Raw genomic sequence first — 27,898 nt, 5'->3', positions numbered from 1 at the left:
AATCTTGGCTGAATATATGCATGGAAAACATATGAAAATCCTGTAGGAGCAACAAAGCTAAGACATTTAATGCGAGTAAGTCCCCAATAAACCCATTCTTTCCCTTCCAGTTCAGTGAAGGTATGTAGCACAACCAGTTAATCTCTTCTGACCTATGACTAGTTTGGTTTGGTTACAAAGGGTGAATAAAAAATGGATTTCAGATTTGCAGCTGTCTGAACAGAATTCCAAGGAAAGCTAAGCCGATCTTCTAGGGTAGGGTCCTCAAAACATGTTTCCTGACTGCAGATAAGAATTCCAGGCTCCAATGAATACGTCAAGTGTATTGGACATTTCTGGGATGAGAATACTCCAGTGCAAAAGACACCTCAATGCAATAGAATTCAAGAAACCTAAAAGGGTTATTTTATCTCTATTAGCATCTGAGAAGAACAGACCATGCACATCTGAAGACCAAAAGAAACACACTAAAAAATTTCAGACAAATGCTTTAAGTGATCTGATTTTATTACAAAATGACACTTGGTGTTAGCTGCATACAATAGCACGTGGTGTCAGTGTTGTGTAGCTGCTCCCACATAAGACAACTGCAGCACGGGCTTGCACTAACCACAAGTAGGTTACTTTCTATCTACTACAGCTAAGTTACCTGCAGTCATTACTGCAGTATTTTATGTGACTCTGTTAGGAACCACAAGTGGATAAGCTGAGGCATGAGAAGTTGATTTAGTGCTTTATAAATAGTAGGTATGTCTGTATGTATTTATTATTAGGAAATAAACCCTTTATTTGGTACATTTCATAATTAGACATTAATACATTTCTTGACTGCACCTAGAGCTATCACCAATAGCAGCAGTGACCTGAGACTATACAGCACTCTGCACTCTTCTTCCATTGCAATACCTCTTCAACAGGGGAATACTACACTGGATTTTAAACTACTTGATGACCCTACTTAGTACTGCTTTAGAGCTTAACATTGTTTTCCTCCATGTTCAGTTACTGCTGCTTGTCTGCCAGTGTGCTCTGTTCAGTGCCCGAGCTGTGCTTGTTCTTAAGGGACCTTCCGATATATCTCCAGTATTCCTTTCGGATGGTGTCTTTTTCTTTAGCCAGAATTTCACACAACTATGAAAGAAAATTGAGAGATTGGAGTGTTATACCAAAAGCTTATGTAATCCATAATTATATTTATAAAATGCATATGATATATGGTTCAGCCAATATTAGAAACACCTTTCTTAGCAACACCTGTTTTATTCACCAGAATTGCAACTGTCCAATGACCTCAAACTGATGTCAACTCCAATTGGTAGTCAATCAACCCGTCACTGCACAAAAATCTCTCCAGTCCTATTTCAGTTGCAGCTGCTTCCCCATGACTCCTTTCCATGCCTGCCACTCGTCATCTATCCCAGCCTATTCACCCTGTAGTATGCTTGTCACTTCTCGACAATCTTGATTGTCTTGTAGTAATCCAGTAGGCTGTAAACTACTTCATTTAGAACAGTGGGAGAACATCCTGCTCTTGAATCTTGAGCACTCCCGCTGGACAGACATGAGATATTTTGTTTATGGTTTTTCTCTCAGCAGACTGTCCCAAAAGGATTCTCCATGCAAGTCAGTAACGTTCTCTCACAACATGTTAGAGCTGCTGCTATGCACACACTTCTACGTGTTCTGGTTTTTGTTTTATTTTGATCTGAGTGAGCAGTGAGTCACAGCAGAAGTCAACCCTACTCTCAGGATATACTCTGCAAAATTTATATGGTATGAACACTGCTTACAAATGTTCTAGTCAATTCACTTTTATTATGCAGATGATAATGCCTTACTCAGTGAACCAGAGTTGAGAAACAGGAGCTTTGATGCCTAAATAGATGAAGAAGTCAAACTCAAAGTAAAATAGTATAAAGGGGCATGAATCTGAGAGGTACAACTGCACTTATTTACACTCTGGTCCTGGAACACAATAAAGGAAAAATGTTGAGAAAGAACGGTGTTGGAACACATAGAGACTTCCAGACAAGAACTGCAGCTCTAATTACATTACACAGTGAATGAAAAGTGTTCTTGTAAAAACTATACTTCAAACCACAACAAGGAGTTGCCCGAATATGAAGCACAGGGAGATACACAACATTGCCAGAAGTAATTTTTCTCTGTAGGAAATGGTGCCCGACATTCCTTACTGATGTCCCCAGTGCTTGCCGGCCTTTAAGCTAATTCTGCCAGCTTTCTTAGAAAGAGCTAAGAAGTGCAAAGGGAGCTTGAGATTCTGATTAGATACAGATACTCTGAGAAGAAGATTCACCAACCTACAGAGAAAAAAGTGAGTTCATGCTACAAAGTTAGCATTGGAAACGCCTTGATTGTTCAGACATCTCCTTTCTTCTGCAGGCAATATTAGAAACCTACCTTTACTACCAGGTGAAGAAAACTTACAGTGATTTTGTAACTGGCAAGTTGTTATTTACAGATAAATTCATGAGACCCTTGTAATTACCTGGCTTTCACGTTCAACTCTTCATAGAGCTCCTAGGATTAACAAGTAACCTGTTCTATTTATGAAAATCAATCCCAGTTGTCAGGATATAAAACAAGAGAGCAATAGATGTCATCCCTGAGAAGCAAAACTAAGCTCTCAAAACATACCTCCAATGCCTTGTTTAGTGTTTCTTCCTTGTTATCACACTGGTTTTCAAGCATATCTTCATATATGTCCACAAGAAAGGCAATCAGATAGGGTGAACTGTGGCTGGGCTGCAAATTCAACAGTTGCTCTAACAGATTTGGATACTTAGAAAGACCATGATCCTGTAGAATCCTAGAACAGAATTTAATAGGCTTGAAACATAAGGCTGGAAATCTGGTGTGAAGAATTACATTTTTGTTATGACTCCTTTATTTGGAAATCAGTTTTGAAATAAGGGTGCAAATACAAGTAAGGCAGAAAGTAAGCAGCATGCAGCAATAATCAGCTTCATGTTGTAGTAAGCTAGTATAGTTATGCTCAACTGAACAGAAATTAGACTGAAAGCATGCTCATTACTTCCTACTCTATGCTTTTGAACCCAGTAACATTACAGGTGAAGTTTCTAAACGCATGAGAAGTACTTGCAATCCTCCTGCAAGAACTACATGTCCAGAAACTTAGTGGAAAGTTACAGAGAAATTAGGTTAATATAGCAACCCCTTGTGGAGGTTTTTGCCTGCCTGCTTAAGCAGACAACACTAGAATGAACAGCCACAAGCTCTTTCCAGTTAAGAGCTAGTGTCATGGTTTAAGCCCAGCTGGCAACTAAGCACGACACAGCCGCTCGCTCACTCTCCCCCTGCCCCAGTGGGATGGGGGAGAGAATAGGAAAAGTAAAAGCAAGAAAGCTCGTGGGTTGAGATAAGAACAGTTTAATAAGTGAAATGAAATAAAATAATGACAATAATAGTAATAAAAATTGTAATGAAAAGGAAAATAACTACAACAACAAACAAGAAAGGCAAGTGATGCAAATGAAAACAATTGCTCACCACTCTCCGACTGATGCCCAGCCCAAAGCAGTCCCCCGGCCAGCTTTCCCCCTAGTTTATAAGCTGAGCACGACATCATATGGTCTGGAATATCCCTTTGGTCAGTTGGGGTCAGCTGTCCCGGCTGTGTCCCCTCCCAACTTCTTGTGCACCCCCAGCCTACTGCTGGTGGGGTGGTGTGAGAAGCAGAAAAGGCCTTGACTCTGTGTAAGCACTGCTCAGCAGTATCTAAAACTTCCCTGCTTTATCAACACTGTTTTCAGCACAAATCCAAAACACGGCCCCACACTAGCTACTATGAAGAAAATTAACTCTATCCCAGCCAAAACCAGCAGAGCTAGGCATAAAACACCACCTACAGGTACTCTCTTTGCCCCACATAGAAGGATGCCTCACCCTTTTAAATAGTTCCAAGCGCTCTCATTATGTGGCACTGCTGTGATCATCTCAAGAGTGTACCTGTGAGAAAAGAGGTAACAGGTCATGAATGCAACCACTAACAATGCAGTTAGAAATTACCTGAATGTGCTCAGATGCTCCCAAATACATCCCACTAGTCTATATTTCAGAATCTTTTTGCAGATCATCTCAGCTGGGTCCTATGTCAACATCATCTTGCAATAAAATCACCACAAGTCTCAGAGAGGCAGACATTGAGAGAACTGTTTTCAATTCTAAGTGTTTAATTTTCTGCATTTTATACAATAATGAAACAGTTCGCTAAATTGTGAGCAATAATTTACACTAAGAAACAACATGACATACTCTCCCGGTATGCTAAAGGAGTAACTTGTGTCTTGATGCTCAGAAATGGCAAGGGGCTGAAAAGGGCTGGTGAAATTGAAGCCCAGGGTGAGCTACATTAATATGACTGCATGTCGTATGTTCTGTACCTATTTGCAGAACTTTTTTCATGAGGCTGCACTTGAGCAAATCCACAGAAAGGCAGGGCTTGAGCTATCAGCTCACATAGCCTTCTGCAGCAGTTCTTTTAAAGCAGCAGTTAGGCAACTCCTCTAAAAGCAAAGCAACAAGAGGCACCTGCCATACAGCCGCAAAGCCACATTTCATCTTCACAAAACAGACTTTACCTTCTGTCCTTCCCCAGCATAACTAGGCTTTCAGCTGATTTTCAGAGACAGCAGACACTGGTAAAAAGTTCTGTAAGCAGTACTGAGAAAAACCCAAACGAACCCTAAACCTTTTTTAACCTTCTGCAGTCACTATGACAAAGACCAAGTTTATCAAGCAACAAGCAGCCGAACTACAGTTCTGGAAAGTCTTAACCTTAGGCAGTCTGATTCCTAAGATGGTATCCAATTATCTTGAACATAGCACCATGTATAAACAGATCAAGGGAGGATGTCAGATCTAACCTCTGGAGAGAAGAAGCTGGAAATATCCAAGCCTAAGTCATGGAAATGGTTCAGATTTATTAATCTGCATGAAAGTTATAAACTGGAAGAGAAGTAAAACTTACAGCAGTTTGCAAAGACAGCAATGAAAGGTGGTGGGGGCTGGGATCCTCTATGAACAATGTACCAATGGACCTATTCAGAGACTCAGTCTTCTGAAGAATAACTCCAAAAAGTTGCAGTACCTTATTTTCATTGCTTGTTCACTTTAGACAAACATCTTCTCATAACCATCAACCCTGATCAGCAGTCTGAGATGTGAAAACCATACAAGGAAGCTTCCCTTACCACCATCAGTAGTAAAATAAATGGCTAGAAGCCCAGTCTGTCTTCAGTTACAAACATAGCACTTCAGAACAGTTTCTAAATCTCATTTTCCTCAAAACTAGCCAGCTCACACAGGTAGTTGTCTTTGTGCTGACCACATACCCCTGAAAGCTCCTTTCTTTTTCCAGCTGCATCAAATTCCTCACAAAGCGCAATTCCTCACAAAACGCAATTCCTTTTCCTACAATCCACATCCATGTTATCTTTAAATCATTGTGGCTACTGTACTACTAAAACAGCAGTTTAGTATAACACAGAGTGCCTCTTCTTCCAAGCCTTCCAGGGGTAGGATGTCAGATACTAATGAACAGCAAAACTTATATGGTTCCAGTGTCACAGATTTTCTGCAGGTTGTTCCACTACAGCTAGCTGACTATAAAAAGCCAAAAGTTTTGTTTGCACAGTAAACAGCAGAGCAGGAAGACAGATTCATGAGAATACTTTGCCCAGGGTAAGCATAGCTTGCTTCAGTACAACTCAACAAGTCAGTGGTACTGAACACATCTATATATGCACTAACACTTGATCCATGAGAGCAAGCCCTAAAACTGCATTAAAAACAGGAAAGACAAGCCCACAGGGACTGTCAAAGTATTCCTTTGTTTTCATGTAATGGAGAATTCTTAATGGGAGCATGAACAGCATTACTAACTGGACTTCTCTGTCTAGGACTGCTGGATCATCATAGCCGGTAGTGTTGAAAATTACAAAGTGTCGTTGGTTCCAAACAGAGTTGTTTCTCACATCTTCCCGCAAAAGCTGGTCTACGTATTCCAGTTCATTGTCCCATAATTTGAACTCCTATGGGAAGTGAGTAAGAGAAAATATCGCAATCAAAATTTTATATTTTTTAAAATATATTCTCCTTGCTCCTAAGTTCTCTGATGCAGATTTTTTTAAAGAAATCAGCACAAAGTCCAAACAAGAATAAGGAAGGGTGCACTAGGAACACACTACACTATTCAGTTGCACCCAGTGGTATTAGCTCATCATTAAATTCACACACATAATAGTAAGCAGCCAACAATAGACCTTTTTGAACTCACTTCCTAAAAGGCAAGTTTATAGCTAAACTCTACCACACATTAAAATGCAATTGTTTTTCCCCCCTTCAGCCTACAGAAACAAAGTGCCAAATGCAATTCAGATTGTATTTGAGAAGCAAAACTCTACAAAGTGAGCAGGTTATTTAGTGAACCAAGAGTTCTGTGGATACAATACCTGAATAACCCACTGTCTGTGTTGCCATGCGTGGTAATTTTTGGCATCTTGGTTAAGAATGTCAGCTATGAACTCAAGCTCTTGGGATGGATCCTGCAGCCACTCCACCAACACCCGTCTGTGATGCCTAATGACAAAAGGGGGAAACTATTTCTAGAACAGTCTAAAAATTTTTTGTGAACATGTGGTCTGTGTTAAAACAGCATATAGCAAGTGTACTACTTAGAAAAAAGAACACTAGTTAAATACTTCAAATTAAATATACCAGATCATTTCACTTGGCTCTGAGAAATATATGATGCATACCTACAATGTAAGAAATTCTAACTACACATACAGAATCACAGAATCATTAAGGTTGGAAAAGACCTATAAGATCATCAAGTCCAACCATCAACCCAACACCACCATGCCCACTAAACCGTGTCCCGCAGTGCCATGTCCACACCTTTTTTGAACACCTCCAGTGACGGTGACTCCACCACCTCCCTGAGCAGCCTGTTCCAATGCTTGACCACACACTGGCCAATCGCCTCCTTTTAGACAAGTTATGTTTACTTGAAGTAACATGTTTCCACTTCTAATGCTCATGGCCAAAGTCTTCAGCAGAATAAAATTTTCTAGTACTACATAATTTGTTTAGCAATAACAATGCTGCTGTTTTGCCTAGTCCCATTCACTTGGGAAAAACCCAACAACAGGTAAGCAAACTCCAAGAGCCAATAAAAGAAAAAATACTAAATTTCTATTTGTCTTCTTGTTTGCCTTTTCATCCGTCATTTTTTTTTGATCTGTCAGACTTATTTTGAGAGTTTAAAAATTGAAATTAAAAGAAAACAAGACCTTCTCAGCATGTCATAATCATATGTTTAGAAGAAACTGTTAAAGAGGACTTTGGCAGTGATACTGATGCAACTCCATTTAACACCTCCACTACTGGCACTGCAGTAAATGTAGGAAGCAACTATTATCAACTGTTATGATCAATGATCACAACTTACTCTAGACAATTTCCGAAACAAAAATTATCTGCAAAAACCGTTAAGAACTGAAAAGAAAACATGACTTTACCACACTTGGTAGTTCTTTGGCTGATCTTCAATGATAGCTGTAATATACTTCAGTTCCTCATGGAGATCCTTTCCCAAAGACTGCAGGAGGACTCTCCGGAAATGCCTGTATAAAAGTCAAGCATTTGAACACTGCAACAGGGCTTTCCTAAAATTCACAGAGGAGAACATAGAAGAACCGTTGTTCACAGTTCTTCTAATAGATATTGAGTTAAAAAGACTGCAAAAACTAAACCTGTATCCAGTTCTTTTAAAGGCCATTCGATTATCAAACAGTGGAGAACTGAAATACAACTGGTTACAACAGTATGTCATCTAAGATCACAGCAATCCTGTTTCAGATTAACCTCTGTCTACCCACACTAGTCTTATCATCACAGAAACTATAACTTCTGTACTTAAAATAATGTAAACGTTCTGATTTTATGCAAGTTAGTGAAATAAAGATGTACAAGATGTACTTGTTAGCATTCACAAGTTAAAAGGCCCTACTCTGAATATCAGAAATTCACTGTTTATTCATTACCTAACTGAACATTAACCTGACAGATCTTCTAAAATGCACTATTTAGTAATCATACAATTATTTGGCAGGAAAAGGCAGCTATCATGCTTTTATGCCTCTTCTTGAAGTCAGCCATTTTGCCAAGGCCACATTATCAGTAAATGATCTAATTTTAAACAGCAAAGTTCTTTTTATGGCTAATCCTGACCTTGATTGATAACATCCTCAAAGCCAAATGAATTAATCAAAAAGAGACATGGAAAACGCTGAACAAAGTCCTTCTTCAGCAGTTCACTGGAAGTCACACTATTCCTCTGCGTAAACTCAAGCAGGCATGCCCTGATTAGACTAATAAAATTATTAAAGACATAAGAGGTCAGCAATCAAATGGCAGTAGAAATAATCCCAAGATTATCACTTACCATACTGTGTAGTTTGCAGCATTTAACTCAATGGCATCTGCTGTTAGCTTGAAAGCTCTTTCGCTTCTCTCATCCCGCTGCAGAACAGCCCGGAAGTAATCGTAGACATCTCGAACTAAATAGATAACAGCATCTTATCCAAGGATATGAGACAATGACCTGATTAGGGTGTAAGGTTAATAACCCTTTGAAGTTACTTCCCATTTTGTGTACTTTAAGTATACCTCTTTAAAATGATAGCTACATATTGCTCTGAGAGCACTGCTGATTGAAACCTATAAATGATATTAGTATACCAAAAAGCTGCAAAAATATTTTAAAAACACGCCATCTGAATAATACCTAAAACAATCAGAAAAGTTCCTTGCTGCTTACTCACACTATTCTCCCAGATACGGCAGCTTCATAAGTCTCTCTTCCACTTGTGGGCTAGAAATGCCTTATTATGTGAAGCGAACTGTCTGTCGTACTACCTCTTAAGGCACATGATCTTAAAATAAAACTTTGGCTAGTGACATCTCAGGTGAAGACTGAACTTCAGAGATGCCTGATGAAAACATCCCACACAACCACCATAACACACTGAATATTAAATTAATTTCTTCACAGTACTATTCTAGAAAATATCTTATCCAAAACGTGAAGCCTTGCTTTAACAACACTAAGGACAGATACAAATTTAGCCACGTTAAGTTTTCAGCGCAGAACGTATTTAAAACTTACATTTTTCACTGTAGATGATCTGAACAACAGGATTTGGCCCATCATTTTGAGGGACAGGTTCAATATCTGCCCATTCCTTCCTGTCCCTGTAAATACATGTTTTTGTCTTTTCAATGCTTCTAAAAAGCACAAAAAGCTACTCAAAACACTACACGCAGACACCTACGTCCAGCAATCCATCTTTGTTCCCAGCGACCACTATTACTGTCGCTATATTATTGTCTATAGCATAGACCAGGATATAAACAAGTAAAGGAGGTACTGACCCAGTTGTAAGACAACTTGGGAGACGAAAGTAATCGGTCACCCCGCCCTCAGACTGTCACAGCCGCGACGCTGACTCGGGTTCCAGCGGTACGCGACACCAGCGGCTTTCAGCGTAAGCAGGCAGCCGCCTCTTTCATCCTAAGGCTTTCTGCTCCCGCTGGCGACACTACCGCCTTGAGACGGCAGCGGCTGGCACCCCACCTCACAAGCCCTGGCACCTCCCGCCGTCGCGCCCGGCCCCTCCTCCTCCACCCATCCCACGGCCTGCCCCGCGGGCCGGCGGGGCATTACCTGTAGAGCTCATAGCCAAACCCCCTCTTTTTCTCCTCCTCTTCATCCTCCTCCTCCTCCCCCCGCCCCAGCAGCAGGGGCGGCTGCCACGGCCCGCTGCCGCCCCCCGGCGCCGGCTCCGCCATCCCGCGCCCCCCACCCCGAGAGACGCTTCCGGGGGCGCGCGCGCAACACGCCTCCACGTGACGCGGCGTGACGCTCCGCGCCGCCACCGCCCTCGCGCCCGTGGCGGAGAGAGCCCCGTCCCGGCCGCTCAGGGGCTGCGCTGCCGCGGCCGTACCTGTACAGCACGTAGCAGCGGTCCTCCCCCTCCTCCTCCGCCTCCTCCTCCTCTTCCAGCAGCTGCCCGAAACCGCCCTCCAGCTCGCCGTCGCCCTCCCGGTCCGGCTGCAGCTCCGCCGCCGCCGTCTCCTCTGCCGCCATCGTCCCGCCGCTGCTTCCGGGGCCTGGCGGAACCATCGAGGCCGGCGCGGCGGCGGGGGCAGAGCGGCCGCCTGGCTCGCTGTCGCCTCCCCTGGCGCGGAGGGCGGGGGTTCGGCGGCGGGGGCTGAGCGAGGCCCTTCCCGCCGCCGGGGCCTGGCCGGAACCCGCCGGGCGGTGGCGCTGGGCCGGCGGCTGGGCAGGCGGCTGCCCTCCGACCCCGGAGGCCTGGCTGGTACCGGCAGCGCCCAGGGGCTGCGCTGCGCCCTGAGGAGCTTTAATCCACGGGCCTGCTAATTAACCCTCGGAAATGTACCGGGGGAGGCGGCGGGCCGGGCTGGGCCGGGCCGGGGCCCCGCGGCTGGGGTACTTCTCCAGTGCGTTCATCCCCTTCCACCGTGCCCTGGCGAAAACCTGTGGTCCCAGCAGGGTCTGTCAGCGTTGCGCCCTGACCGATGGTCATGTCCCTGTCCTTGTGTTGTGGGATAGTGCTCATCGGTTATTTGGGTGGCTGCTACCTACTCTGTTGTGCTTGATGCATGATTTTCACTACTATAAACTCGAATCTGAGACACAAGAAGTGAAGGGAGGCATTCCTCATGCCAGCAGTACTGTACTTTCTGTGAGAACCCACCCTAACACCAATATCAGGGTTTGTAGGAGCAAGGCCATGAGACCAACAGCACTGGACTGACAGTATGGGAGCACACGGGAAAACGGAGCCTCTGGGAAATGCTGCTGCAGCAGCTGAGGTGAAAAGTTACAGAGCTGCAAATGGCAGGTCCTTGGCATTACTGATGCTAAGGCACTAAGGTGCTGCAGGCACAGTGAGCTGCGTTTCCTCCCCTATGGAAACTCACAAAATGGCACCATTTTAGGGTCGAACTTTCTGACAGGGCAAGGCTGAGGAATCTGGTCTCTGTAAAAGGTGGAATTAGATGAGGCTTTGAAACAGCCAGTTGTAACCAGTGGGTGAAATCGGGGAAGGATGAAGATCCTCTGAAGTGATATTGGCCACTAGGACAAAGTAGCTGAGCTGAAGATAGTCACTAGGAAAAGCAGCTGACCCAGTGACACACGTTTGTAATCTGGGGCATGCTGAGATGCTTTAGAGAGGGGAGGGTTAAAGACAGGCAGAACACGTGTGTAGTAAGGATCGTGCATACATCTGCAACTGTGCTGTACATTCAGGGAGGTGGGAAATCATTCTGTGTGGTGGAAGGGGTTAAAGTCGTTAATTCTGGGGTGCTTGAGTTGAAACGGCTGTAGGTGTGTCACATGTTTACAATTATTTTACAGGAAGAAGAATGGTGCCAGAGCAACAATGAAGGAGTATGAATGCACACCTGCAAATAGAAACACAAGGTCCAGGACAAGGAAGAATCAGGCCCGCAGGTGGTTCTTCTGTCACTGAGCAGCTTTGTCTCCTTTGGGAAGTCACTTGACCTCTGCGCTTTCGTTGCCTCTCTGCCTTTTTTCGTCCCTGTCTATTTTAATTGTGCACTTGGGGACTTCATTTGTTTCTGCAGGGATGTTCGTACAGTGACTGTTTGGAGTGCATAGTTTGGTTGGTGCCTGTGGGTGTTACAGTAATATAGACTACAGTAATATCATAATGGAGGGAAAAAAAACAGAGCAATCTACTGAAAGGTTGCTTTGGACTATAGGACTATGAATATAACAGAAAGGAAATGGAGAAAGACTTACCTAGAGACAGAGATTATATCCAGCAGTACCTAAGTGAAAGAAAAAAGTTATAAAATGCAGAACATTCTGAAAAAAGAGAGAAAGAACCAAGACAGGCCTAGAAAGAAAAAAGGTATATTAAAACTGTAAACAGATCAGAGGAAATGTGCACCTATGAATGAGAGAAACCTCAAAGGCAGTAAATCCTGTTTTGTAAGAGACAGAGCAGAAAGGAAAGTTGCTGTTCCTGACCTGTGGAGGGGAAGGTTGCATTGCGAGTTCATCAGATACCAACAGCTCTCCAAGGGCAGAGGACACCTGAGACACAGATCTTTAAGAAATCTGGTTGATTAGCTCCGCCATTTGAGCAACAATTTTGGTTTTTTGGTCGTGCTTCCTCCAGAACTAACACGTAATGACCTGCTGTTGCCAATGCTTATGATGGCATCATCTTTACCAGCTATTTAACATGGATTACAGACAGGCCAGATCCTGCAATAGGAGCTTATTTCCTCAGAGGGGCATAGCAGGACAAGAATCAAAAGTGAGCTTTGCTGACGCCAGCCACTGGATGGAGCTGGTCCAAGAATATTTCGCTGGTGGCATGGGAGGGATAGCAGGTAGGATAGCTATTCCACTGGCCTTAGGACTAGCTTCTTCATTTTCAGTCTGAACCCGTGGAACTGAGGAAGGAACCTGCGAACTGAGGAAGCTTGAAAGCCATGAGTATAACTGAGTTTTAAAATGATGGACCAGACCAAAACCCAGTGGGATCAGAGCAAATCCTTCCATAAACTGTACCACAGGCTTGCAATCCGTTTCCAACAGCTCAGTTTAATTTATTGAACTACACACTTGTTGTGGCATGCTAGCTGCAGTCCTCGCAGTCTCAGGGCACTCTGAAAGCCTTAGTCAGGCCTGCAAAACTGGAAGTCTGCCTTAGCATGGATCTGCTTTACAAAGTAATACTTGGAGGGTCTTGCTGCATGCCTCCTGGCTCAGAGCCAGCGGAGATCATTCGTGTTACAGGTCTAATACCTGAAACCACACTTCACAGAAAATATTAAAACCCCACCTGAAGCTTCTACTTAAAAATACGACTCCAGCAGCTAGGACCTTTGGGAAGAAGCAACAAATGTGACGAGAGCTGCGATGAAGCTCTGAACGAAGAGTGGAGGATAAATAACTGTCATGTCCCAGCTCTGCAGTGTCAGTGACTAGTTTTCATCTTAGGAGAAGCCTGGTAGCTGAGCGAGAAATCCGTGCACTATGTGCAGCAAGAGGTGGGCGCTGCTCCAAATGCGCTGCAGGCAAGCCATAGCTATGGAGGAAAGGGGACAGAGCCACTATGGCAGGGGTCATTTTAACTGCCGCAGAGGGCTGGATTCAGGTTGTCCGCTGTGATCCTCTCAGGAAGGCTGCAGGCATAGGAGATGTGCTGTGTGTGTAACATTTGTGCAATTTATATCACTCATGCATTTCAATCCAGGCACATCAGGTATTCCCTCTGCCTCCTCTGGGATTCTTCCTCCCGCCACTCTCCCAGGTAATCGCTCTCTTGCACCTCCCCTACCTGCCACATGTGGGTTAAAAGCAGCAGATACGGCACTTTCCAGTGTTTGTGTATAAATACACGTACATATGAAGAAGTGTGTAGGTATCGGGTATCTCTGTGTTGAACAATACAGATGTGTATGTCTGAGATAGATGTGTTATTTATATAAACCTGTATGGTTCATGTGTGTGTATCAGGTGGATGAACAGAGGCTTTGGTCCGAGTCTGCAAAACCAACCTTTCAGAATCGCTACAAATGCCAAGAACTGCATGGAAGGGGGCCCAGCCTCTGGAAACACCGAGTGGGCAGAGAGGAATGTTTCCTGACTGCTAGGCACGGCCCTGTGGGGACCCCTCGGCAAAGCTGCGAGCAACCCACGGTCTCGGGCGGGCCGCCTGCCGCAGCCCTTCCTGGGGGAAGAGGGACGCGTTCCCTGTCTGTGAGCCGCAGCCGGCTCTCCAGGCGCCTCGGGGCTTCCCAACTTCCGTGACGCATTTCTTTTTCTGACAGCGCTCTGGGTTGATGCAGTCAATCTGCGTCCTCGTCAAGGTAGTACCAGCTAAAATAACGGCACTGTTGCAAAAAAATTAAACCGCAAAAAGCGCAATTATGCTAACAGCTGTAGAAATCAGTGGCAGGGACGGACTTATTTTTGGGGGCGTGTGAGGTCTTGCAGTGCGGGATTGCAGGAAGAGCAGTGGGAGGGGGTTTGAAGTGATCGCGCTCTCAGGCCGATTAGCCCTCTGCGTTTCCTCTTCGGGGCCTTGGGGACCCCGAGGGGAGCCGGGCCCGCCCCTGCCCCCCCGCGCCGGGCAGCGCGGTGGGCGGAGGGAGGTGCGGATCCGCGCCGCCCCGCCGCGGGGCCCCGCGCAGCGCTCGGCCGGCACCCGCCCCCCCTCCCTCCGCTCACCAAGTAGGTGCACAAACTGAAAGTAAAAAAAACACACCACCACCCCAAACACCCTCAAACCCACCCAGAGGGGGACGGCGGCGGTGAGGCGGGAGCGGCTTTATCGGGGTGAGTACATGGCCGGAGGATGCCCGACCTTCGGGCGGGGAGCAGGGCCGGAGCTGAAGACCCCACGGGGGCTGCGGGACGGGCTGAGCCTCGGGGAGGGAAGGGGCGGCGGGGAGCGGGGGGGAGGCAGGCACAGCCCCGGCTGGGATGCTGTGCCCGGAGAAATGCGGCGAGGCAGGGCTGGAAGGACAGGCGGCACAGAGAGCTGGTAGGAAGTTTGGAAGGGTTTGCAGGGAGCTGCTGCTCTCGCAGGACAGGCGGGGCTGGTGATTTATCCTCCTTCCCTCAGGCCCTCGGGGCCTCCGCTCGACCTGACCGAGGTGGGAAAGCGCTGCAAGGTCATCTTTGCTAGCGGAGTTGGGACAGGACAGAGCCGTGTGTGCCCCGCTTCAAGTACGGACAGCGCCGCACCGCACCACTGGGTAAAAGTACTGAGTGTTGGGTGCTGCAAATGCAAGAATGAAGCCATGACTCAGTGCAGTACCCTGGGGCATTTGGTACAGCACACCCATTGTGTGGGCAGTTTCCCCTTTAGAATACCTAAAAATGGGACGATTACTACTCTTTTACTGAGGCAGCGGGTAGGGGGACGTTCAGTGGGTCATCAGCCTTACTTTTTGCCATGCACAGGGTAAGACATGTGGTATTAAAGATACTGTTCCGCTCCAGGGCATGCCTTGAGTAGATTTTCACCAACACAGTTGTGGGCAGAATTTAGCCCTTTCCCTTCCTGGTGCCCCATTTTAGCTATGACACAGGGGGCACAGAAGATGCAGAGTCTTTATAAAAGATCCTACCTGATTTGAGAAGCACTCAACTGGCAGCTGTGCACTTTTGTGCCCACACAAAACCTTCAAAAGCAGCTGTCCCATGCAGAGCAGAACTCACACAGCATGGTTTCATGTGAGGTTTTACTAAAGAGGCTTTTCTGATGGTTGGTGGGAAGGGATGAGCTCATGTTGCAGTGGAAGCAGAAACAGGATCATTTTTTTTTCCTCTAGCTGCCAGTGCCACAGAAGTAGTGCTACAGCAGGCAGTACTTTTGGGACCCATCCCTCCTTGTCAGGTTTTTGGAACTTTGTGAGTGGGATTAGGATGGGGGAGAACTGGCAGGCACATGCACATGGAGACAATACAATCATATACATCTTTTCATAGAAAACCAGCCTAAATTACAGGAGGCATATCTCTGAAAGAGATGAGTTTTAAAACAGCAATTTATTAAACATTTTTGGTGTGTGTTTCTGCTTTCCGACCTTTCAGCATACCCACATTTTCAAACTTTACTCCTCTGCGTTGAGAGATAAAGTTTTATCTTTCTCCCATCCTTTTTTTTCTTCTTCTTTTTTTTTTTTTTAAGACGAAGCTGGAATTAGCACCTACTCCTGTTGTCAGGAGTTGGGATTTTCACACAGTAACATCCAGCATGCAGCAAAACAGTAGGGGTCTGTGAAAGCTAAAAAAAGCAACAGGGAAAGGGAAGAGTTATTTGAGTAGAGGCGGACCATCACAGATGTAGATTACAGAGTAAGGGGAACTTGTTAAATTTAAATGTTTTTAGGTGTGAAGAGAGTATGTGTGTGTCCTGTATGGTTACTTTCTCTATGCATTGAGCTACATACACTGGTGAACAGAAGTCCCAGAAGACTGCAGTGTAGTAAGTCCCAAGGTCAGATAGTTGTGTGCCTTCTCCAGGAGCATTTTCAGGGCTTGCCCAGGGAAGGAAGGTCTTTCATTGCTTACCTGTTTGTGAGTCTGCTGAAAAGCAGCAGTTTGCCATCTGAAACTCAGGAAAACAGCTGCCCTTTTCACACAGGTCTGAGCCAGGCCCATCAGTGTCTCTCTACGCTGACTGCAAGGATGAGAGGATGTAAGACCCTGCTTAGAGAGGATGCCCAAGTCCAGGATGACCAGAGGGAAAGTAAATGCCTGGGGCTGTGCATGCGAGTGCTGTTTTGTGCAGCCTGGCTGCTTTCTGGATACCTGCCTCAACATGTGGCTCTGGCACCTATAGAAAGCTATGGGTAGACATCAAGCTAATCACTGAGTTTGAGGAGCTGTCTTTATTGATGCTGTACCCTTTTTCAGCAGCGGTCTCCATGAAGAGGAGTAAGGATGGAGTGGGAAAGCCCTGCAGCAAAGGCTGAAGACTTGAGACAAGCTGGCCTTCCTGATGCCTAGCTCGAACTGCTCTGGCAGGCTGGGCAGTGCAGCATGATTAGGATTAGGAGGAAGAAACTATGGGCATCTTGCTTCTGCTTTGCAGCTGCCTTTTTCCTTGTGGTGACACTCCAGGTACAGGGGCAAGGGGGGCTATATGCATGAGATCACTCTCAAAGTATGACACAATTCTGGCAGATGAGATAGAGCATTGAAGGCGACAGATGTTTTCTGTACAAGTCTGTGCTTTAAGAGGAAGTGTTTAAAGAAACTCAGCAGCATTGGCCTGGGGGTAATAGCTGACTCCAGAAGTGACATTACACAGAGAACACCTTTCTTGCATAGGTCCTTGGCTCCTGGAGGGGTTTCTCAGGAGTGGTGTACCATACCATGCCATGCTGTGTTGCCTCCATCCAGCATTGCCTCCTCTGTTCATGTGTTTGAACTCATGAGGCAGGGAGGCAAGGCTGGACCCATTGCATACTAATGTGGCAAACAGACTAGGGAAATTTGAGCACATCAGTAAGAGATGATAGAAATCTGTCCATCAGTCCTGACTCAGAGGCCATTCTTAGCATTGGGAAGTCCAGTAGCTGGTCAGTAAAAAAATGCATGAGAGAAAAATCGGTGTGGAGGCATATTGATTTGTGGCCAGTGCAGATTACCCGAGATCTTCGTTAGAAGAGAACAACTTTTAGACAAATTGAGTCAGCCTTGTCTGGCAGTCGTGGGACTGTAGAAGACTTCAGTCATGAGAGGGCCAGGATCTGCTCCAGAGATATCTTCCCACTTGGGCTGTGCTCTGAGCTGAGGCTGTAGTTCAGACCGGGATGGCAGGTAACTCCCAGCAGAGCCAGCAGGAGGACCGCTGAAGCTCTCCCAGGCCAGCTGCCTACTCCAAATTGGAGTAATTTCTCTGGGGCAGTCACTGACACTCAATGATCACTTTCAGTTCTGTTCCCCTGAACAAGGCATCCACAGGTGATATGGCTGCCCTAGTACAGGAGCAATGCTAGCAAGTCTTTACAACCTTTTTTGGGACGGTTTGTGACTCCACTGCACCTCCACAGCTAAGCAGGTTTGGAGCTGATTAGAGCTTCCCTGTGCCTAGCTGGGATTTTTATCTGGGAGTGTTCACTGGACAGTGACACTTCGTGCCTTGGTGCTGGGACAGCTGTAGCACACGAGCTGTTGATATAGTTGGGGTGTATCAACCCCCAGGAGTTCAGAGAGAGCTACTAGAAATTCTGCGCAAATATAGAGATGCCTTAAATTCTGCCAGGGCAAAATTTGGGAGCAAAGAAGGAAGAGGTTCCTGGAGAAACCTGGATATGAGGTAATTATAGACTTACTTCAGTTATATTGCTGCAGTTTTGCCTTGTCAAACTATTAGACATATGAATCTTTTCCCCAGCTAGTATCTTGTCCACTCACCAACGTGGGAGTGTTTTCTGTATTTTTCTGTACAGCTGCACTTTGCACAGCCTCCTGTGTGTGCTGTCCCAATATCCCATGTTGCACAGAGCCTATTTAGTCTAGCTACAATCAGTGTATTTTGCTACACAGCAAGAGCGAATGACACAGCAAACAGCAAAATGAATGCACGCACTAAAGCTAACAGGGAAGATAAATGTTTTCAAACAACTTAATATAAACGACACTCTCCCGCTTTCCGATATCCTCCTTCAGAGCCATCCGACAAGTGAAAGTGCTGTGGCCAAAGCTGTCTGGTGGGTTTCAGTTCCCCCATCATTCTTGCAGCTGTTCCTGGGGTGACATTATGCACTGCCTGTGAAGGTGCACATGCAAAAAGCTGTTTGCACAGTAGCAGGAAGGTCTTTGCCCCATGAAAGCTAAGAGCAGGAGCTATATATCCTGTGGCAATACCTGCTGGCATAATTTCTGTCACTTTGCTCAACAGACTTCTCTGCCCCAGAACACTTTATGACAGATACTTCTTGTAGAGAAGAGTGGTGGCTTCATGGACACCAGAAAACCCCCAGATTTTCTGGGGACTTCTGTCTCATGGTGGATGGTGAGCAGTGTTAGAGGCTTCTCCTATGGGTGGAGAGTTTTTAAGGTTCCTCATAGGGTTTCAGATCTGTAAATTATGGTTCATACTGGTAGTTCTTTCACTTCTCTGCATACAGATGGGATTTTTCTCCTCTACCTAGACATGAAGTTGTAGTTACATTGTCTTTAAGACCTGAACTGGTTTATTCAGTCAGTGGTTTAAAAATTAATATGGGTGAGCACAGATGGCCAGACAGAGACACGAAAACTTCATGGGTTTTTTTACAGCGAATTTCCACAAGAAACCTGGCTACTGAAGGGCTGTTCTCTGTTTTGTGCTTTTTCCAGGGAGAAAGCAGAAGTTGTGTTGTTAAATCATACATGACGTGGCCATACCTCAGTACAGAAATGTCTCCTCCTCACAAATTCAAATTAAAGCTTTTGCTGTTCTGACATAAGATCACCTGGACGGTAACTGCAGGCAGTGAAATGCATCCGCTTTGATTGACAGAAACTTCACACGCAGACTTAGTGCTCGATGCTTAAACTTTGATTTGTCAAGCAGATGTTGTGGCTAATGACAGTGATGCACTGTGGTATGTCTGTTTATTTCCCTGAAGGTTATCACTGAACTGGGCAATTCAGAGAATAAGGTGGCAGTAATCTCCAGTTTACACAGTGGCCCACTGAAGCCTGTAGAGAGACGTGCTTTTCAGTTTAACAAGCAGGAACTTCGCAGCAGCTTGAAGACAGAGTCTGATGTAAATCAGTACCCCATCCTGCTCTGGTGGTCTCCCCTGACTGGAGAGACAGGGAGGTTGGGTCAGTGCGGAGAGGATGTTTGCTTCTTTACTATCAACAAGACCTACCAGCACGATCAGATGACGAGAGCATTTCTGTTCTATGGTAAGGATCTGTTTCTTTTTAAAGGACTAAGTTTCCCTCCTGCCCAGTTATTTTCCTTTAGAGATTAAATATTCTAGGTGGCTATCACTGAGAGCAGAAAACTTAGGCATTTCATTGTGCTAAACTTTGGTGCTGAATACCATCAGCAGAGATCCAGGCATGCACGTTCTTTGTAAAAGTACTCTGAAAAGTGACTGTGCACATCTGTGGGATGACTGTTGCCTTGTCTCATGCTGCTTTCCAATCACATGTGCTCCCTGTTTATGGGAGAAAAGATAATTTCCTCTAGCTGCCAAGTCATGAAAAGACAGTCTGAGATCAGGCCAGCTTTTTCCAGTCTTCTGGCTTGTCAACTCAAGCAGAAGTTCTGCAAGGCCTTTGTTGCACTTGTGCAAGTCTTTTGTCTTAAAATAATGCCCTCTCTGGTAACTGTGCAACTCCCCTGCCTCATGTGCTGAGAGATTGCTAGCAGACTGTAAATGGAAAGTAGTGAAAGAAACCTATTGATTCTGCACAGGGAGCAGCAGCTAGTGCAACCTTCTGAGCTGCTCTGGCTCTGCCGCCTCAGAAACTTCCCACTACGTGTACTGTAAAGTGAATCTACAAAACACAAAAGATGCATCTTTTAAAAGTAGGCCTTATTTTGTTAATTTTGTTCTTTTTCCTCACACAGTTGCTTTTCAGAGAAAAAGTGAATTTTAGGTGGACAAATAAAGCCAAATTCTTTTCTGTGACTGGTAGGTTCAGGTCCTTTGTCTGAAAACAAAACAAAATAAAATGGAGTCCTGAATCTCATTCACTCAGTCAGGGTGCAGGTGAACTGGAAATAGAGGAAAGAAGGGCCGTTAGCTTGGTTGTTAACAGTGAGCCAGAAACTTCTCATCACTAATCTTTTCAGAGCTCCAAGTAGGTCAGCTTTGTCAGTTGATAATGTAATGGTCAAGCATGAAAGCGAAGGAATAACAGCAAAGGAGTGAGAAGCTGACCCAATTAAAGACAAGGAAAGCTGGGTTTGCATCACATGAAAGCTGTAAAGTCTGGTGGTTTTGGTCCCTGGTAGTAATTGATTGTCTGTTTCAGCATTAGGAAGACTATTACTGTTAATTTTTAGCAGGCTTGTGGACATGATTTACTTACTTATTTTTAAAGGACCATTTATACTAGGCAAAAGACTCTCCCTGTAGTTTTTTTCTTTTTCTAGTGATGCTGGCTATGATCTGTGTAAAGACAAGTGTCAAAGTATGCAAAAATGTTACTTATTTTTAAACCACAATAAATGATCTCACAATGCTAAAACCTGCAGAGACAAAGGTCATAGGTGGTATTACAGGTGAAAAAAAATGCTGTGTCAATGCAGAAAAGCTGCTCTCTTTCTCTGTCTTTCTCCCCCTCCCCCCGCCGCTCCTTGATGCACTGTGCTGTGGGCCTGCAAAAAGGCAGATGTTGGCGTTCTGGAATTTCCTTCCAAACAGCCTGCTGAGTGAAAACTTGAACATCTGCATTTCCCTGCTAAGGCTGGATCAGGGCATAGTTTCACCTTCCAAAGAAACTGCATTAATTTTCCCCTTGGTCAGTGGGCTGGTCAAGAGAAGAATGATGCAAAGCTTAGAAAAAATATTATGCAAAAATATGGAGTACTGATGTTCTCCAGCAGAACTGCTTTGCTAGGAACACCTGCTTTTCTGCATCTTGTCCTGACTGACTGTCCTGGCATGGGAAGCCTTTAGGTGTGGGTGATGACTTTGTCAAGTGCCACCATCTCCTGTTTGGAAGTGAGACATGGCATCTACTTGCTGGATTTTGTCTCTGCTTTTGGGAGGCATTCCGAACTCCACCTTTTCAGATTCACCTACTTCACAAGAGTTTTATGTGTAGTGGGAGCTACCAATGCAACTGACTCAGCATGAACTGGATCTGGTGCCATGCTGTCAGAGCCTCAGGGGTGTTGTTCCTAAGGGAAGAGGATGTCCATCTTTTCTGCGCTGGAGTGTTGAGTCCTTGGAATATGAATCCAGAATGAAAGATGCAGAACTTCTGACAGCATCTGTCTTTCTCTTCTGCACTTTGCCACATATCTAAGATTTCCTAATTAATAGTTTGGAAGTTGAAATTGCTTGTAATTGTAGTCTTGTGCTTTCTTTATCCCCTCATAAGCTCCTTTATTTCCTTCATCTCTTGGGGTAGGGAACATGCTGATGTTATCTTCCCTTTAATCCTTAAAAGCTTTTTGTCTTCTTCCTGGACTGAGATTGATTAAGTGTTATATTAAAATCAGTCATTCTGATGTGCTCTGATCTATAGTGCATTTTTCTTTAAGTTTCCCTTTGCCTAATTCTCTCCTTGTTCAGTAAGTTCTACATGTTGCATTTTTGTCTGTCGTGGTTTAAGCCCAGCCGGACTAATCACCACACAGCCGCTCACTCACTCCCCTTCCTCAGCTGGACAGGAGAGAGAAAATATGAGGAAAAGGCTTGTAGGTCGAGATAAGGACATAGGGAGATCACTCACCAATGGGCAAAATAGACTTGACTTGGGGAAATTAGTTTAATTTATTACCAATCAAAATCAGAGTAGGATAATGAGAAGTAAAACCAAATCTTAAAAAAACCAATACCTTCCCCCCACCCCTCCCTTCTTCCTGGGCTCAACTTCACTCCCGATTTTTTTTTACCTCTTCCCCCCGAGCGGCGCAGGGGGACCGGGAATGGGGGTTGCGGTCAGTTCATCACATGTTGTTTCTGCCACTCCTTCCTCCTCACACTCTTCCCCTGCTCCATCGTGGGGTCCCTCCCACAGGGGACAGTTCTCCACGAACTTCTCCAACGTGGGTTCTTCCCACGGGCTGCAGTTCTTCACGAACTGCTACAGCATGGCTCCCTTCCATGGGGTGCAGTCCTTCAGGAACAGACTTCTCCAGCGTGGGTCCCCCGCGGGATCGCAAGTCCTGCCAGCAAACCTGCTCCAGCGTGAGCTCTTCTCTCCACGGCTCCACAGGTCCTGCCAGGAGCCTGCTCCAGCATGGGCTTCCCACAGGATCACAGCCTCCTTCGGGCATCCACCTGCTCCAGCGTGGGGTCCTCCACGGGCTGCAGGTGGATATCTGCTCCTCCGTGGACCTCCATGGGCTGCAGGGGGACAACCTGCTTCACCATGGTCTTCACCAGGGGCTGCAGGGTAATCTCTGCTCCGGTGCCTGGAGCACCTCCTCCCCCTCCTTCTTCACTGACCTTGGTGTCTGCAGAGTTGTTTCTCTCACATATTCTCACTCCTTTCTTCTCCGGCTGCCTCATTCCAGTTTTTTCCCCTCCTTCTTAAATATGTTATCCCAGAGGCGCTACCACTGTTGCTGATTAGCTCGGCCTTAGCCAGTGGCAGGTCTGTCTTGGAGCTGGCTGGCATTGGCTCTGTCAGGCATAGGGGAAGCTTCTAGCAGCTTCTCACAGAAGCCACCCCTGTAGCCCCCCCCGCTACCAAAGCGCTGCCACGCAAACCCAATATATTGTCTCTCTCTCATCCCTTTCCTTGCTCATTCTTTCCTGCATTTTCCTTCCCCCTTCCCTGCAATACTACCTTAAAGAGGGAGCACCCTTGTGAGGGACAGAGCTGAAGTGCTATGGTTTCAATCTACAGGGTTTCATTATCATCTCTATGCACTGCTGCTTCTCTTCTGGGCATCACTTAGAACAAAGTATTTTCAAAACCAGATAGGCCTTATAAGCTTCCCTGTGAGGATTTGATTCACTTTCAATTTTCCTCACCTTCTTGTGTCACTACAACACACCATAACCAGAGGCAGCAAATAGCATTTTTCAGTGAGTGGCACAGCCTTTCATCCTTTTAGTTTTGAGGGCTTGGGACCACCCTTCAGTGGAAAACAGAAGGTCAGGTACTTAGTGGCCTTAAAGAAAACTACCTGATGCTCTTGAGGGATCTTGCTCTATAGGAGGTTGTTATGTTACCAGCAGCTAACATCCATCTTCACTGCAGTAGTGAAATCTTATGTTGGTTTTATAAGGTAGTCCTTTGAGTCATCTTGGCAGGCTTGTGCAGCCACAAAGACCACTGGGCATTTTTTTTCTTTCTTTATATATTAGTTTTTGGATCAAATTCTGTGTTAGACTTTTGCTAGCTCCCTCTTTTTTCTGATCAGTGGTTTGAGGTCGAGGGTAGAACAGAGAGTGAAATTTACAAGTGTGACTGGGATGGTAGACTAGCTTGTCCAAGGAGAAGGGATTTGTGGTATTTTTTAAACCAGCTGTTCACTGTTTGTTTCAGTTTATGAACCTCCCTTGCTTGACAATACCAGTTAAAAGTTTTGTATATTCAGTGTTTGTACTTAAGTAAAAAATAGATACAGTTATAAGACAGTGAGGAAGTATCTTGACAGAGGTTCATCAGCTTTGCATTTAATCTGCAGTAAGGCTAGTTGTATGAGGGTAGTACAGTGGTACTGAAGGGAGAGCAAGAGCCGGATTCATGAGTTGGTATTTTGAATTCAGTTTTGCACAGACCAGCCTTTGAGAAAAGGCTTCTAGGTTTGTCCTAAAGCTTCCACCCCAGCTTTCCTAAGTTGTTCTGGAGGCTCCTTGTCCTCACAGGGGGGTGCAGGCAGCTGCAGTGGTCTGTAGAGTTTAGATACGGTTCTGCTACTATTGGTATTAGTTTGAGGAGCCGTCTTCTGCCAGAAGCTACTTCTTTATATATCTGGTAGGCAGCTGTGATACATCACCTCTTAATTCTCTCTTTGATAAACTAAATAGAGTGGCTTCCAAAGTCTTGAAGTCATTCTTGTAATTTTTCTCCTTAACCCTGTCCAATATTTTAGCATCCCTTTTGTTGTTTTGCTACTAGAATCAATCTGAGCCCTGCAGTAACCATTTCCCTCACATCATAGATAGAGGCAATGCCATCTGTTCCTCTATTTACAGAACTAGGGGATTATTAAGCATCTTATTAATCTCATTTCAGTGCATTAAAATATAAAATTCCTAGTAAGCCTTTGAAATGAGAGGCCTTTAATATGAACTGAGAGGAGACCATTTCTAATATTAACTACTGATCCCCATTCTCTAGATTCTTCTGCTGCCAAATTCGGTTTTGTCTGTCATAACACTCCTCTGTTTTTGCATGAATTGCTCTCTTTGCGGTACTGCCTTCAAGTGTCATAAATGCGATGGTTGTAGGGCTGGTATTAAATTCAAACTAGACTTCTGTGTCATTGTAGTTAGTGTGGCATCATAGATAGGGGCAGACTAAACACTGTTTGCTTTTGTCTAGGTACTGACTTCAGTATAGACAGCCTACCCCTCCCTCGTAGAGACTATCATGATTGGGCCCTTTTCCATGAAGAATCACCAAAAAACAACTACAAACTCTTCCATGAACCGACCATCACCTTATTCAACCACACTGCAACCTTTAGCCGCCATTCTCACCTACCGCTGACCACTCAGTACCTTGAGGGTGTAGAGGTCCTGAAGTCGTTGAGGTACGTGATCCCACTGCAGATGAAGAACAGCCTGAGGAAGAGACTTGCACCACTTGTATATGTGCAGTCTGACTGCAACCCTCCTTCTGACCGGGACAGCTATGTGCGTGAGCTGATGTGCCACATTGAAGTAGACTCTTATGGGGAGTGTCTGCATAACAGAGACCTTCCTCAGCATCTCAGAAATCCAACTGCCATGGATGATGGGAACTTCTATAAAATACTGGCACAGTACAAGTTCATTCTTGCTTTTGAAAATGCTATCTGTGAAGATTACATCACTGAAAAACTCTGGCGGCCGCTGAAGTTGGGAGTGGTACCAGTGTACTTTGGGTCTCCCAGCATTGTAGACTGGCTTCCTAGTAACAGGAGTGCAATCCTGGTATCCAGTTTTTCACATCCTCGAGAGTTGGCCCACTATATCAAAACACTGGATACAAACGATCGAGAATATGAGTCCTACCTACAATGGAAACTGAAAGGGGACATTTCCAACCCAAGGCTGCTTACAGCGATGAAGGAACGCAAGTGGGGAGTGCAAGATATCACCCAGAACAATTACATTGACACCTTTGAGTGCATGGTGTGTAACAGAGTGTGGGAAAACATCAGAAGGAAAGAAAAGGTACTTGTGACTTTGTCCTTGTGCCTCAGAGAGGCTTTAAAATGGCACTAGCCCTAGATTTGTCCCAGGAAGTTTCGTTACCAGATTTCTGGTCAGCCTACAACCACTGGTATTGCAGTGCTGTTGGATTGTGCATCTTCACATCAAAAGGTGTTGGCAGAAGGTGTGGGTGCATGGCCAGAGCATGTGTTCCTCATGCTGCTACAGTGCTTGAGCTCAGACACATTGACCGTTGAGCTGGTGGTCATTTCAGCAGAAGGCTTCAGTTGTTCAGGGAGGAGGTTTTATCAGGCTACAGAAAGTAGCCTAACTTGCTGACTTGCTTTAGATGAGCTGGAACATTTGGAAACAGGTTGCCCAGAGAGGTTATGGGATCTCTGTCCTTGGAGGTGTTTTAAGACTCAACTCAGTGTTTCCCTAGGTAATTAGATGTGATTTTAGTCCTGTTTGGGAGAGGGGTCTGGACTAGATGATCACTGGAGGTCCCTCCTGACTTAAATACTCTATGTCTGGGCCTGCGTATGTGTGGGTATATGCAAACCTGTAGTGACAACATACCATTGTCTGTGGCCACATTTGGTGACTAAATGCTGAAACATTGATGTTTAAGCCAGGTTGTCCGTTTGTGAGAGGAAGTGGACCTGTTCCTTCCAGTCTCATGCTCTTGAAATTATGCTGATAGAGACCAGCTAGAAATGGCTGCCTTATCAGGAAGCCCAGCACTGAGGGCCCGGCAATCTTGCAGCAGTGCCAGCCATGACACCAAAAGGCCATTTCAAAGGCACCATGTACTGTTCAGTCTCTTGAGCTGTGGTAGATTTGGCTGGTATAAACAGAGCATTACTTGGAATTAGACTGAAGCTAAAAACTCTCACCACATAGATTTCTGAGTTGGTGGATACTCATTTTAATTGGCACATTCCTTTGAGGTTTCCAGGTTTAGGTACCAAGAGTCAGCAGCCATTTTTTAAACTGTTCACGAGCTCAGTTATCAGCATGAATCAAAAAAAGCCTTTTTGTGTCCAGTAATGGAACTGGTCAATAGCTGTAGTATCCTACAGCTGTCCTATATCCATTAGGCCATGTTTGAGCTGGTCACAGTCTGAGCAGTACACTATGTGGTCAGCCAGTAGAAGGGAGATGGAGAAAGCATTTGAAGTTACTAAGGTGAGCTGAAGTGATGGGCAATGCAAACTGGTAAGCATTACATTTAAACAGGCTTTCCTGTTTGAATCTCGTGCAAATCTGGACAGATGTCCTTGCTTTGAGTTAGGAATACAACCACAGAAAGGTATAGAATAGGTTAGATACAGATATTCCTTTCCCATGCTTTTGTGGCTTTCTAGTCAAGACGACTATGAAGACTGGTATGCTCTCCTGGTCAGATTCATGGCTTGTTTTTTCTCCTTAAAAAAATCCCATTAAGTGTGTGCGTATTTAAGATGAAAGCAGAATATAATGATGAAAATAGAACTCCTTGCCTTAGAATTTCAGTTTGGGTGGGCTGGTGCTGCTTATTTGCAGCCAGACCCGATCTGAGACTGGCTCTTGTCAGCATGACTGCCTTTGTCCCGGGCACTTTGGGGAGAGCTTCCCCTCGGACATCCATGGGTACATGGCTAGAGCCTGTAGTGGGAAGGAACATGTCACTGACATACTTTCATAGTTTACTAATGGCATAGCACCTTTCTTTTCTGTCTGCCAGGATCCCTGAATAACTCTTGTATTTCTCTTCATTGCCAGGGATGGCTGCCCCAGAGGTGGAAGGCTCAGGTTAACCATCTGAGCTGCCCCAAACCAGAGGCATTCTGGTTCTCATCTTCAAACCCTGGATGGACTTCTCTCCAGGAGATGTGGATACCAAGCTTTGAGCAATCCAAAAAGGAAGCCTGGGCGCTAAGGCAGCTGGTGGAAAGGAACAGGAATTTTACAGCTCAAGAATTTTGGATGCTTGTATTCAAAGAATAAACACAACGACCTGTAAAACAGAGTGAGCTGCTCAGAGGAGTCTGTGGAATTTTCTTTTGTAGGTGACCTTATCATACGTAGGATTGGTAGCCATAGGAAGCAAACGTGTAAGACTGCATTTAGTATGTTCAGTGCTCAAGGTGTACTAAGGAATGCTAAACAATAGAATCACCTTGCCACATGATATGTATACATATATATATTTATATTTAGAATTATTTATATTTATATTGTCATTAGTTCAGATGTTTGAGTATTGAGGCACAAGTTGTCAAGGTTCTCAAAG

At 45.2% G+C, this 27,898-nt stretch overlaps 2 protein-coding genes across 2 annotated transcripts; one reads left to right on the top strand and one right to left on the bottom strand.

The window, feature by feature from the left end:
- Positions 1–484: 484 nt before the first annotated feature.
- Positions 485–10,210, bottom strand: FNTA (farnesyltransferase, CAAX box, alpha). Its single transcript, XM_059833488.1, has 9 exons — positions 10,053–10,210; positions 9,215–9,300; positions 8,492–8,606; positions 7,566–7,670; positions 6,495–6,621; positions 5,926–6,074; positions 3,928–3,990; positions 2,659–2,830; positions 485–1,131 (listed from the first exon to the last, which is right to left on the bottom strand). The coding sequence occupies exons 1-9, from the start codon at positions 10,193–10,195 to the stop codon at positions 1,003–1,005; spliced, it is 1,089 nt and encodes a 362-aa protein (XP_059689471.1). The 5' UTR covers positions 10,196–10,210; the 3' UTR covers positions 485–1,002.
- Positions 10,211–16,666: 6,456 nt separating this feature from the next.
- FUT10 (fucosyltransferase 10) lies at positions 16,667–27,612 on the top strand. The gene is made up of 4 exons (XM_059833984.1): positions 16,667–16,747; positions 19,246–19,531; positions 24,809–25,644; positions 27,388–27,612. Exons 1-4 carry the CDS (start codon positions 16,667–16,669, stop codon positions 27,610–27,612), a joined length of 1,428 nt encoding a protein of 475 aa, XP_059689967.1.
- The last annotated feature ends 286 nt before the right edge of the window (positions 27,613–27,898 follow it).

Source organism: Gavia stellata, chromosome Z (genome assembly GCF_030936135.1).
Source record: "Gavia stellata isolate bGavSte3 chromosome Z, bGavSte3.hap2, whole genome shotgun sequence".
NCBI classification, from domain to species: Eukaryota; Metazoa; Chordata; class Aves; order Gaviiformes; family Gaviidae; genus Gavia; species Gavia stellata.
This window is presented reverse-complemented; position numbering and strand designations above follow the sequence as displayed.

Excerpts from the sequence above, each read along its gene's own strand:
- FNTA (XM_059833488.1), bottom strand. The coding sequence starts at position 10,195 with ATGGCGGCAGAGGAGACGGCGGCGGCGGAGCTGCAGCCGGACCGGGAG. Across the intron at positions 7,671-8,491 it reads GCTGCAAACTACACAGTATG|GCATTTCCGGAGAGTCCTCC; the intron begins GTAAGTGATAAT and ends ACTTTTATACAG. Across the intron at positions 6,075-6,494 it reads ACAGACAGTGGGTTATTCAG|GAGTTCAAATTATGGGACAA; the intron begins GTATTGTATCCA and ends CACTTCCCATAG.
- FUT10 (XM_059833984.1), top strand. The coding sequence starts at position 16,667 with ATGATTAGGATTAGGAGGAAGAAACTATGGGCATCTTGCTTCTGCTTT. Across the intron at positions 19,532-24,808 it reads GAGAGCATTTCTGTTCTATG|GTACTGACTTCAGTATAGAC; the intron begins GTAAGGATCTGT and ends GCTTTTGTCTAG. Across the intron at positions 25,645-27,387 it reads ACATCAGAAGGAAAGAAAAG|GGATGGCTGCCCCAGAGGTG; the intron begins GTACTTGTGACT and ends CTTCATTGCCAG.